The 13,415-nt window shown below is 46.1% G+C and overlaps 1 protein-coding gene across 1 annotated transcript in view; it reads left to right on the top strand.

Annotated features, from left to right (window-relative positions):
* Window positions 1-12,416, top strand: part of LOC120055442 (retinal-specific phospholipid-transporting ATPase ABCA4-like) — a 55,787-nt gene extending 43,371 nt beyond the window's left edge. Inside the window, exon 14 of the mRNA XM_039003304.1 lies at window positions 11,401-12,416. Within this exon, the coding sequence (XP_038859232.1) occupies window positions 11,401-12,416 (1,016 nt within the window). The remainder of the gene's footprint in view (window positions 1-11,400) is intronic.
* Window positions 12,417-13,415: the final 999 nt, after the last annotated feature.

Raw genomic sequence — 13,415 nt, 5'->3', positions numbered from 1 at the left:
TTAGTAGGGATGTTAGTAGGGGTATTGATATTAGTAGGGATGTTAGTAGGGATGTTAGTAGGGATATTAGTAGGGATGTTAGTAGGGATGTTAGTAGGGATGTTAGTAGGGATGTTAGTAGGGATGTTAGTAGGGATGTTAGTAGGGATGTTAGTAGGGATGTTAGTAGGGATATTAGTAGGGATATTAGTAGGGATGTTAGTAGGGATGTTAGTAGGGATGTTAGTAGGGATGTTAGTAGGGATATTAGTAGGGATGTTAGTAGGGATGTTAGTAGGGATGTTAGTGTCAGGGTTTACCAAAATTGGACCCAGAAGCAGACCAGGACAAGGTGAGTATGAAGATGGTGAGTATTTATTAATAAATGAGAACGTGGAGGTAGATAGTTCCAGGTGGTGGAGCGGGCAGCGGAGGTGTGTTGATGGGATTGGATAGGCAGATCCAAGGGATAAACAAAAACTGGCGACGAGCAGACAGGGATGGGATATGGGTTCCGGGTGAATGGCTGTAGACAGAACAAACGGAGGTAAGTTAAAGGCAAGCAAGATGTACAAAACAACAAAACAAACTCTATCAACTGGAGGCTGGTTCGTGGGCACAACATACTGTTCATGGCTAACGATCCGGCAGGGAATGGATGTCAGGTCCGGGCTTAAGAAGAGGAGAGATGATGATCAGGACCAGGTGTGCAGATAGCTGATGGGATACAGGTGCGGGTAATCAGAACTCTCCCAACTGGCTACATTGCCCGGCAACCAGACAGGGTGCGTTCCAGGACGCCGGAAAAAACACTCCAGGACAGAACACAGGCAAAAAACAGACTCAGGAAACGGGATTCGTGACAGTACCCCCCCTCCGACGAACGCCACCGGGCGGACTACCCGGAGCGCCAGGGTGGAGGCGGTAAAAGTCACGAAGCAGGTCATCGTCAAGGATCTGACGCCGAGGAATCCAACTCCTCTCCTCTGGACCATATCCTTCCCAATCCACTAAATACTGGAACCCTCGACCCCGCCGTCTGGAGTCCATGATACGGCGCACCGTGTAGGCAGGACCACCTCCGATCATCCGAGGAGGAGGAGGACGAGGAGGAGGGGGCAACAGAGGACTGAGAAGAACCGGCTTGAGGCAGGAGACATGAAAGGTGAGGTGTACTCTAAGCGTTGCCGGCAATTTGAGTCGGACCACAACAGGGTTAATGATTCTCTCCACCACAAACGGACCAATGAACCTTGGTGACAGTTTCCTCGACTCAGTCCGTAGAGGAAGATCCCGTGTAGCCAACCAAACCTTATCTCCGATGGTATAAGCGGGAGCAGGAATACGGCGACGATTCGCCTGGATCTGATACCGGTCAGAAACTCTAAGGAGGACCTTCCTGGCCCGATGCCAGGTCCGGTGGCAACGACGAATGTGGGCCTGGACAGAAGGAACCGAGAGATCCCTCTCCTGAGAAGGAAACAAGGGAGGTTGGTATCCGTACAGGCATTGGAAGGGGGACATCCCAGTGGCAGATGAAGGAAGGGTATTATGGGCATACTCGACCCAGGGTAATTGAGATGACCAAGAGGTGGGATCAGAGGAGACAAGACAACGTAGCGTAGACTCCATCTTCTGGTTGGCTCTCTCCGCCTGACCATTAGATTGTGGGTGAAATCCAGAAGTGAGACTGACTGTAGCTCCAATGGCCAAACAGAAGGATCTCCAGACAGCAGAGGTAAACTGAGGACCACGGTCAGAAACAATGTCACTGGGCAATCCGTGGACCCTGAAAACCTCCCTAACAAGGATCTCGGACGTCTGCGTGGCAGATGGAAGCTTGGAGAGAGGGACAAAATGAGCAAACTTGCTGAATCTGTCCACAATGGTCAGAATGACCGTGTTCCCAACAGAAGAGGGCAATCCCGTGACAAAATCCAGGGCCAGATGCGACCAAGGTCGCCGAGGAATAGGTAGGGGGTGAAGAAGCCCAGAGCTGGGCCGATTGGTACTCTTGTTCTGCGCACAAACAGGACATGCGGCAACAAACCTCCGGGTATCTTCTCCCATGGCAGGCCACCAAAATCGTCTGCGCAGTAGCGCCATAGTCCGAGCAACGCCAGGGTGACAAGCTATCTTGCTGGCGTGGGACCACTGAAGGACAGCAGAACGGACCGACTCAGGCACGAACAACCGACCGGGTGGACTGTTGCCGGGGCCGGGCTGCGTCCGAAGGGCCGCCATCACATCCTCCTCAATCCTCCATGTAACGGCTCCCACGACAAGGTTCTGGGGAAGAATCGTCTCAGTCTTGGCCCCACTCTCATCCGTCTTGGAGAACATCCGGGACAAGGCGTCCGCTTTGCCGTTCTTCGACCCAGGTCGGAACGTCAGGGAAAAATTGAAACGTCCAAAAAACAACGCCCACCTGGCCTGACGGGAGTTGAGACGTTTAGCCGATTGCACGTAAGCCAGATTCTTGTGGTCCGTCCAGACCACAAACGGTTGCTCCGCTCCCTCCAACCAGTGACGCCACTCCTCCAAGGCAAGCTTCACAGCGAGAAGCTCCCGGTTACCCACATCGTAGTTTCTCTCAGCTGGTGAAAGACGACAAGAGTAGAAGGCGCAGGGATGGAGTTTACCGTCAGTAGAGCTACGCTGGGACAGGATGGCGCCCACCCCCACATCAGACGCGTCCACCTCAACAACAAACTGACGGGAAGTGTCAGGTTGAGAGAGAATCGGGGCGTTGGTGAATCGGCTCTTCAAGTCCAGAAATGCTCGGTCTGCCTCAGGAGTCCAACAGAAATTCCTGGTACAAGACGTCAAGGCAGTAAGAGGAGCGGCCACCCGGCTGTAATCCCAGATAAACCTCCGATAGAAGTTCGTAAATCCCAGGAATCTCTGGAGCTGCAATCTCGTACCGGGCTGGCCCCAATCCCGAACCGCCCGAACCTTCTCTTGGTCCATCTTGATCTCTCCCCTGGAGATGATGTACCCGAGGAAGGACGTAGTGTGGGCGTGAAAATCACACTTCTCAGCCTTCACGAACAGACGGTTCTCCAATAACCGCTGCAGGACCTGCTTGACATGCTGGACGTGGCTAGAAAGCTCCCTCGAGAAGATGAGGATATCATCCAGGTAAACGAACACAAAAATAGCAATCATATCTCTCAGCACGTCATTCACCATACTTTGGAACACAGCAGGAGCGTTGGTCAGTCCAAAAGGCATCACCTGGTACTCGAAATGTCCCATAGGTGTATTGAACCCAGTCAACCACTCGTCCCCCTCTTTGATCCGAACCAAATGATAAGCATTGCGTAGGTCAAGCTTCGTAAACACCGTAGCACCCTGTAATGAGTCGAACGCAGAGCTCATCAAGGGCAGGGGATACTTGTTTTTGACCGTAATATCATTCAAACCCCGATAATCAATACACGGTCGAAGTGAGCCATCCTTCTTGCTCACAAAAAAGAATCCTGCTCCCAGGGGTGATGACGAGGGGCGAATGAGACCTGCAGCTAGAGACTCCTTGATGTAGGTCTCCAAGGCCTCACGCTCAGGTCGAGAGATACTGTATAATCGTCCCTTGGGAAAGGCAGCTCCAGGGAACAGCTTAATCGCACAGTCATAAGGTCGGTGGGGAGGAAGTGACAGAGCCTTCTGCTTACTGAATACTTCACCCAAATCGTGATATATTTCTGGAACCAGGGACAAATCAGGGGGAGCAGACTCACTGCCCTGACTGGGGATAGCATGAGAACAGGCAGTCCTAAGGCAGTTAGCATGACACTCAATGCTCCAACTAGTTACCCTACCCGTCACCCAATCAACCGAGGGATTGTGTTCTCTCAGCCAGGGGTAACCAAGAACCAGGGGAACATGGGGCGAGGACAAAATGAAGAAGGAGATAACCTCTGAATGATTCCCCGACAACAACATCTTAACCGGTTCAGTCCTCATAGTGATCCGTGCCAGACTACTGCCGTTCAGAGTGGTAGCTTCAATGGCTTTCGGCAATTGCTCCTTGGAAAGCCCCAGCTGTTCCACCAAATCGGCATCAATAAAGCTGCCATCGGCACCTGAATCGATAAAAGCGTTCATCGCTAAACTCTGATTCTTATTCATGAGGGTCGCAGGAAAACAGGGTCTGACAGGGTTCTTGAGAGGTTGAAACTGGCTCGCTAAAAGACCTCCCAAAACTAGCGAGCCGGGCAGTTTAACGGGCGCTGAGGACAAGCGGAGATGTAATGTCCCGAGCTACCACAGTAGAGGCAGCTGTTGGTCTCACGTCTACGTTGGCGCTCGTCCTTAGTTAACCCGTGTCGCCCTATAAGCATGTGTTCAGGATCTGACGGCAAGACCCCTCCACTAATCCTGTGTGGGGAATAATGATCAACACGTTCTGGTCCACTTCCTGACCCGAATGGTAACCGAGTCTCAGATTGATTAGACGGACACCACTGCTTCTCCCTCCTTCTCTCTCGGACTCTATTATCTACCCGAATAGCTAAGGTGACCAAACTGTCTAGGTCACTAGGCTCTGGATAGGAGATCAGCTCGTCCTTGAGTTGCTCCGACAACCCCTGGTAAAAAGCCGCTTGTAGTGATTCCTCATTCCAACCACTCTCCACAGCCAATGTCCTGAATTCAATCACAAAGTCTGCCACACTGCGAGCTCCTTGGCGAAGAGAGAACAAACGTTTAGCTGCGTCCTTACCTCGGACTGGATGGTCAAAAAGCTTTCTCATCTCTGCCGTGAAACCCTGGTATGACGTCATGCAGGTGTCCCGTCGTTCCCAAACGGCTGAAGCCCATTCCAGAGCTCTACCACGCAGCAGCTCAATAACAAAAGCTATCCTAGCCTTATCTGTGGCGTAAGAGTAGGGCTGCAGATCAAAAACTAACCCACACTGCAAAAGAAATGAACGGCATCCTCCCAAATCTCCCTCGTACTTATCCGGTGTCGGAACCTTGGGCTCACGGAAGGAACCCGCTCCCGAATCGGCAGGTGATATGGGTGAAACAGGTGGTGGATGATCCGCCGGCAAACTGAGCTGATCCTGGATACTCGTTAAGCTAGCCGATAAGTTCCGGATTGAACCCGCTATCTCGTGTAGCGCCGTGTTGTGTTGTCCCAACATCTTCTCCTGCTGGGTAATTGCATGGCAAACGGAGTCCAGGTCCGCTGGGTTCATCGCTGGCCGGATCGTTCTGTCAGGGTTTACCAAAATTGGACCCAGAAGCAGACCAGGACAAGGTGAGTATGAAGATGGTGAGTATTTATTAATAAATGAGAACGTGGAGGTAGATAGTTCCAGGTGGTGGAGCGGGCAGCGGAGGTGTGTTGATGGGATTGGATAGGCAGATCCAAGGGATAAACAAAAACTGGCGACGAGCAGACAGGGATGGGATATGGGTTCCGGGTGAATGGCTGTAGACAGAACAAACGGAGTTAAGTTAAAGGCAAGCAAGACGTACAAAACAACAAAACAAAACAAAACAAACTCTATCAACTGGAGGCTGGTTCGTGGGCACAACATACTGTTCATGGCTAACGATCCGGCAGGGAATGGATGTCAGGTCCGGGCTTAAGAAGAGGAGAGATGATGATCAGGACCAGGTGTGCAGATAGCTGATGGGATACAGGTGCGGGTAATCAGAACTCTCCCAACTGGCTACATTGCCCGGCAACCAGACGGAAAAAACACTCCAGGACAGAACACAGGCAAAAAACAGACTCAGGAAACGGGATTCGTGACAGTTAGTAGGGATGTTAGTAGGGATATTGATGTTAGTATGGATATTAGTAGGGATATTAGTAGAGATGTTAGTAGGGATGTTAGTAGGGATATTAGTAGTGATGTTAGTAGAGATGTTAGTAGGGATGTTAGTACGGATATTGATATTAGTAGGGATGTTAGTAGGGATGTTAGTAGGGATATTAGTAGGGATGTTAGTAGAGATATTAGTAGGGATATTAGTAGGGATGTTAGTAGGGATATTAGTAGGGATGTTAGTAGGGATGTTAGTAGGGATATTAGTAGTGATGTTAGTAGAGATATTAGTAGGGATGTTAGTAGGGATATTGATATTAGTAGGGATGTTAGTAGGGATGTTAGTAGGGATATTAGTAGGGATGTTAGTAGGGATATTAGTAGGGATGTTAGTAGGGATATTAGTAGTGATGTTAGTAGAGATGTTAGTAGGGATGTTAGTAGGGATATTGATATTAGTAGTGATGTTAGTAGGGATGTTAGTAGGGATATTAGTAGCGATGTTAGTAGGGATATTAGTAGGGATATTAGTAGGGATGTTAGTAGGGATATTAGTAGGGATGTTAGTAGGGATATTAGTAGGGATATTAGTAGGGATGTTAGTAGGGATGTTAGTATGGATGTTAGTAGGGATATTGATGTTAGTAGGGATATTAGTAGGGATGTTAGTAGGGATATTAGTAGTGATATTAGTAGTGATATTAGTAGGGATATTAGTCGGGATATTAGTAGGGATATTAGTAGGGATGTTAGTAGGGATATTAGTAGGGATATTAGTAGTGATGTTAGTAGGGATGTTAGTAGGGATATTAGTAGGGATGTTAGTAGGAATGTTAGTAGGGATGTTAGTAGGGATATTAGTAGGGATGTTAGTAGGGATATTAGTAGGGATGTTAGTAGAGATGTTAGTAGGGATGTTAGTAGGGATGTTAGTAGGGATGTTAGTAGGGATGTTAGTAGGGATATTAGTAGGGATGTTAGTAGGGATATTTATATTAGTAGGGATGTTAGTAGGGATATTGATATTAGTAGGGATGTTAGTAGGGATGTTAGCAGGGATATTAGTAGGGATATTAGTAGGGATGTTAGTAGGGATATTAGTAGGGATATTAGTAGTGATGTTAGTAGGGATGTTAGTAGGGATATTAGTAGGGATGTTAGTAGGAATGTTAGTAGGGATGTTAGTAGGGATATTAGTAGGGATGTTAGTAGGGATATTAGTAGGGATGTTAGTAGAGATATTAGTAGGGATGTTAGTAGGGATGTTAGTAGGGATGTTAGTAGGGATGTTAGTAGGGATGTTAGTAGGGATATTAGTAGGGATGTTAGTAGGGATATTTATATTAGTAGGGATGTTAGTAGGGATATTGATATTAGTAGGGATGTTAGTAGGGATGTTAGCAGGGATATTAGTAGGGATATTAGTAGGGATGTTAGTAGGGATATTAGTGGGGATATTAGTAGGGATGTTAGTAGGGATATTAGTAGGGATATTAGTAGGGATGTTAGTAGGGATGTTAGTAGGGATATTAGTAGGGATATTAGTAGTGATGTTAGTAGGGATATTGATGTTAGTAGGGATGTTAGTAGGGATGTTAGTAGTGATGTTAGTAGAGATGTTAGTAGGGATGTTAGTAGGGATATTGATATTAGTAGGGATGTTAGTAGGGATGTTAGTAGGGATGTTAGTAGGGATGTTAGTAGAGATATTAGTAGGGATATTAGTAGGGATATTAGTAGGGATATTAGTACGGATGTTAGTAGGGATATTAGTAGGGATATTAGTAGGGATGTTAGTAGGGATATTAGTAGGGATATTAGTAGGGATATTAGTAGGGATGTTAGTAGGGATGTTAGTAGGGATATTGATGTTAGTAGGGATATTAGTAGGGATGTTAGTAGGGATATTAGTAGGGATGTTAGTAGGGATGTTAGTAGGGATGTTAGTAGGGATATTGATGTTAGTAGGGATATTAGTAGGGATATTAGTAGAGATGTTAGTAGGGATATTAGTAGGGATATTAGTAGTGATGTTAGTAGAGATGTTAGTAGGGATGTTAGTAGGGATATTGATATTAGTAGGGATGTTAGTAGGGATGTTAGTAGGGATATTAGTAGGGATGTTAGTAGAGATATTAGTAGGGATATTAGTAGGGATGTTAGTAGGGATATTAGTAGGGATGTTAGTAGGGATGTTAGTAGGGATATTAGTAGTGATGTTAGTAGAGATATTAGTAGGGATGTTAGTAGGGATATTGATATTAGTAGGGATGTTAGTAGGGATGTTAGTAGGGATATTAGTAGGGATGTTAGTAGGGATATTAGTAGTGATGTAAGTAGAGATGTTAGTAGGGATGTTAGTAGGGATATTGATATTAGTAGTGATGTTAGTAGGGATATTAGTAGGGACGTTAGTAGGGATGTTAGTAGGGATGTTAGTAGGGATATTAGTAGGGATATTAGTAGGGATATTAGTAGGGATGTTAGTAGGGATATTAGTAGGGATATTAGTAGGGATGTTAGTAGGGATGTTAGTAGGGATATTAGTAGGGATGTTAGTAGAGATATTAGTAGGGATATTAGTAGGGATGTTAGTAGGGATATTAGTAGGGATGTTAGTAGGGATATTAGTAGGGTTATTAGTAGGGATGTTAGTAGGGATATTAGTAGGGATATTAGTAGGGATGTTAGTAGGGATGTTAGTAGGAATATTGATGTTAGTAGGGATATTAGTAGGGATGTTAGTAGGGATATTAGTAGGGATGTTAGTAGGGATGTTAGTAGGGATGTTAGTAGGGATATTGATGTTAGTAGGGATATTAGTAGGGATGTTAGTAGGGATATTAGTAGTGATATTAGTAGGGATATTGATATTAGTAGGGATGTTAGTAGGGATGTTAGTAGGGATATTAGTAGGGATGTTAGTAGGGATATTAGTAGGGATGTTAGTAGAGATATTAGTAGGGATATTAGTAGGGATGTTAGTAGGGATATTAGTAGGGATGTTAGTAGGGATATTAGTAGGGATGTTAGTAGGGATGTTAGTAGGGATACTAGTAGGGATGTTAGTAGAGATATTAGTAGGGATATTAGTAGGGATGTTAGTAGGGATATTAGTAGGGATGTTAGTAGGGATATTAGTAGGGATATTAGTAGGGATGTTAGTAGGGATATTAGTAGGGATATTAGTAGGGATAGTAGTAGGGATGTTAGTAGGGATGTTAGTAGGGATATTGATGTTAGTAGGGATATTAGTAGGGATGTTAGTAGGGATATTAGTAGTGATATTAGTAGGGATATTAGTAGGGATGTTAGTAGGGATGTTAGTAGGGATGTTAGTAGGGATATTGATGTTAGTAGGGATATTAGTAGGGATGTTAGTAGGGATATTAGTAGTGATATTAGTAGGGATATTAGTAGGGATATTAGTAGGGATATTAGTAGGGATGTTAGTAGGGATGTTAGTAGGGATATTGATGTTAGTAGGGATATTAGTAGGGATGTTAGTGGGGATATTAGTAGTGATATTAGTAGGGATATTAGTAGGGATGTTAGTAAGGTTAGGGATGTTAGTAGGGATGTTAGTATGGATATTAGTAGTGATATTAGTAGGGATATTAGTAGGGATATTAGTAGGGATGTTAGTAGGGATGTTAGTAGGGATGTTAGTAGGGATGTTAGTAGGGATATTAGTAGGGATGTTAGTAGGGATGTTAGTAGGGATATTAGTAGGGATGTTAGTAGGGATATTGATATTAGTAGGGATATTAGTAGGGATATTGATATTAGTAGGGATATTAGTAGGGATATTAGTAGGGATGTTAGTAGTGATATTAGTAGGGATGTTAGTAGGGATGTTAGTAGGGATGTTAGTAGGGATATTGATATTAGTAGGGATATTAGTAGGGATGTTAGTAGGGATAGGGATGTTAGTAGGGATGTTAGTAGGGATGTTAGTAGAGATATTGATATTAGTAGGGATGTTAGTAGGGATATTAGTAGGGATGTTAGTAGGGATATTAGTAGGGATATTAGTAGGGATATTAGTAGGGATATTAGTAGGGATATTAGTAGGGACATTAGTAGGGATAGGGATGTTAGTAGGGGTACTCTACACTTATAAGAAATGTTAAAACATTGTGTGAAAAATCCTAGCTTAGAAATGCGTTGCGAAATCAGTTGTCTATCCCATTCCATTCCTCTTTGTTTGTGTTGTTGATTGATTTTGTTCTCAGAACATTGCAATTTCCAGCCTTGATTTTGTTGACACTTTGCCATTTGAAGGCCATGATTATCATCAGTGCTTGGTCCATCAACAAGGAAGACTTTGTCTTTGGGCCATTGTGAATGAGTGCTTGGTTAGGCCCATGCAGCGTATCATCCCTAATTCACCGTCTGTCTGTTGGCCCACTGCTGTGAATCAGTGGACACTGTGGAGTGTCTAAAGCTGAAAGCAGTCCCTGAAAACAGATGGACAATCCTTTGGTAAAAGTCAAGGGTTTGCGATTTGATTAATACCAAATACGAAAAGAAGCTGTTGTAAGAACTGCTCAAATACCTGTTTCAATCTCTTCCCGCTGGGCAAATTCCCACGTCATTTCAATGTGGAAAATATTTGTTTGAGACCTTTATTCACCGACTCGAAAAGACAGCTAGAAGTTACTTGAATTCCCAATGTGTTATCACGATGCTTTCAAACATCTAAAAACACAACCAAATTCCAATGGAAAACGATGTCAGGTATTTTGTTTATATTTTAAAAACAGATTCATGTTTTATCACTGTGCTTCATCAAATAGCAGAATCTAATGACATGGATTGTAGTTGAGATTACATTAAAAGTACATGGTGCAAGTGATCAATGCTGTTCGAGATTCTGCGCAGATTATTATAGTAATTGTGAAGATCTTCACAGACCTGCAACTTTTGCATGCTATGTTGAACATGCACGCTTTCTATGATTCTATAAGACATTTATAGTTAGGTTACCGTAGGCTAACCTCAACATGCTACTCATTTTAAGGTTGAATAAATAGCGTTATTTCTACAATAATATAAAAATTATATCTAATTATATCGCTTTTATATCCAAAGTGACTTACAGTCATGCGTGCATACATTTTACATATGGGTGGTTCCCACTATGCTGGCATGACTAGCGCCATGCTCTACCAGCTGAGCTACAAAGAACTCGTTTCTAAGATAGCCTTAACTTTATGCTATTTACGGTATAGTAATATTGAATAATGTTTGGTTGACAACGCAAACCAAACATTGTATCAACATTTAAAAGATATCTAATGCTTCAATAGTTTCATCTGAGTCACTGGCTTTAGTGTGGTGCCATGACAACAACCTCTCCTTCAACGTCAGCAAGACAAAGGAACTGATCGCGGACGACAGGAAACGGAGGGCCCAGCACGCCCCCCCCCCCCCCCCCCCCCCCCATCCACATCAATGGGGCTGTAGTGGACCGGGTCGAGAGCTTCAAGTTCCTCTGTGTCCACATCCCTAAGGAATTAACATGGTCCACAGACATTAAGACAGTCGTGAAGAGGGCAAGACAGAACCCGTTCCCCTCAGGAGGCAGGACAGAACCCGTTCCCCCTCAGGAAGCAGGACAGAACCCGTTCCCCCTCAGGAGGCAGGACAGAACCCGTTCCCCTCAGGAGGCAGGACAGAACCCGTTCCCCCTCAGGAGGCAGGACAGAACCCGTTCCCCCTCAGGAGGCAGGACAGAACCCGTTCCCCCTCAGGAGGCAGGACAGAACCCGTTCCCCCTCAGGAGGCAGGACAGAATCCGTTCCCCCTCAGGAGGCAGGACAGAACCCGTTCCCCCTCAGGAGGCAGGACAGAACCCGTTCCCCCTCAGGAGGCAGGACAGAACTCGTTCCCCCTCAGGAGGCAGGACAGAACTCGTTCCCCCTCAGGAGGAAGGACAGAACCCGTTCCCCCTCAGGAGGCAGGACAGAACCCGTTCCCCTCAGGAGGCAGGACAGAACCCGTTCCCCCTCAGGAGGCAGGACAGAACCCGTTCCCCCTCAGGAGGCAGGACAGAACCCGTTCCCCCTCAGGAGGCAGGACAGAACTCGTTCCCCCTCAGGAGGCAGGACAGAACTCGTTCCCCCTCAGGAGGCAGAACAGAACCCGTTCCCCTCAGGAGGCAGGACAGAACTCGTTCCCCCTCAGGAGGCAGGACAGAATCCGTTCCCCCTCAGGAGGCAGGACAGAACCCGTTCCCCTCAGGAGGCAGGACAGAACTCGTTCCCCCTCAGGAGGCAGGACAGAACCCGTTCCCCCTCAGGAGGCAGGACAGAACCCGTTCCCCCTCAGGAGGCAGGACAGAACCCGTTCCCCCTCAGGAGGCAGGACAGAACCCGTTCCCCCTCAGGAGGCAGGACAGAACCCGTTCCCCTCAGGAGGCAGGACAGAACCCGTTCCCCCTCAGGAGGCAGGACAGAACCCGTTCCCCCTCAGGAGGCAGGACAGAACCCGTTCCCCCTCAGGAGGCAGGACAGAATCCGTTCCCCCTCAGGAGGCAGGACAGAACCCGTTCCCCTCAGGAGGCAGGACAGAATCCGTTCCCCTCAGGAGGCAGGACAGAACCCGTTCCCCCTCAGGAGGCAGGACAGAACTCGTTCCCCCTCAGGAGGCTGAAAAGATTTGTCACGGGGCCCTCAGATCCTCAAAAAGTAATACAGCTACACCATCACCAGTTGGTATGACAACTGCACCGCCCTCGATCGCATGACGCTACAGAGGGTGGTGTGGATGGCCCAGTCCCTAACATCCAGGACCTCTATAATAGGTGGTGTCAGAGGAAGGCCCCCCAAAAATTCACCCAAGTCATAGACTGTTCTCTCTGCTACCGCACGGCAAGGCGGTGCCGGAGCGCCAAGTCTAGGACCAAAAGGCACCTGAACAGTTTCTACCCCCATGCCATAGGACTGCTGAACAGTTCATCAAATGGCTACTGTACGTACACTGACACTCCAGCACATACATAGACGCGCACACACTCACAGACACACACACACACACACACACACACACACACACACACACACACACACACACACACACACACACACACACACACACACACACACACACACACACACACACACACACACACACACACTACCATAGGCTCACACACACAAAACACACACACACACATTCATATTGACGCCACAAACACACAAACATACACAGACTTTCACACTTTCCACATACACTGCTGCGACTGTGTTTATTATCTATTCTGATTGCCTAGTCACTTTTACCCCTACCTACGTGTACGTTTTACCCCTGCACATCAACTCGGTACATGTATGCCTCCTGTATATAGCCTCATTATTGTTATTTATTTTGTTACTATTTTCTATTTTCATTTGCCAATTTTCATACATTTTAACTCTGCGTTGTTGGTTAAGGGCTTGTCAGTAAGCATTTCATGGTAAAGTCTACACCTGTTGTATACGGCGCATGTGACAAATACATTTTGATTTGAATGATTTGATTTGATTTGATTCAATTCTATTCTTTAACTTTCATGTCTGGTTTAGTTGGAGCCGTGAATCCAACATATCATTTGTTAACTTGTCGGCAAGTTAATAGGCTATTTTCTGTACTGCAAAAGTGTTTAGTTGTCAA

This window comes from Salvelinus namaycush, chromosome 11, assembly GCF_016432855.1.
Source record: "Salvelinus namaycush isolate Seneca chromosome 11, SaNama_1.0, whole genome shotgun sequence".
Lineage (NCBI taxonomy): Eukaryota > Metazoa > Chordata > Actinopteri > Salmoniformes > Salmonidae > Salvelinus > Salvelinus namaycush.
This window is presented reverse-complemented; position numbering and strand designations above follow the sequence as displayed.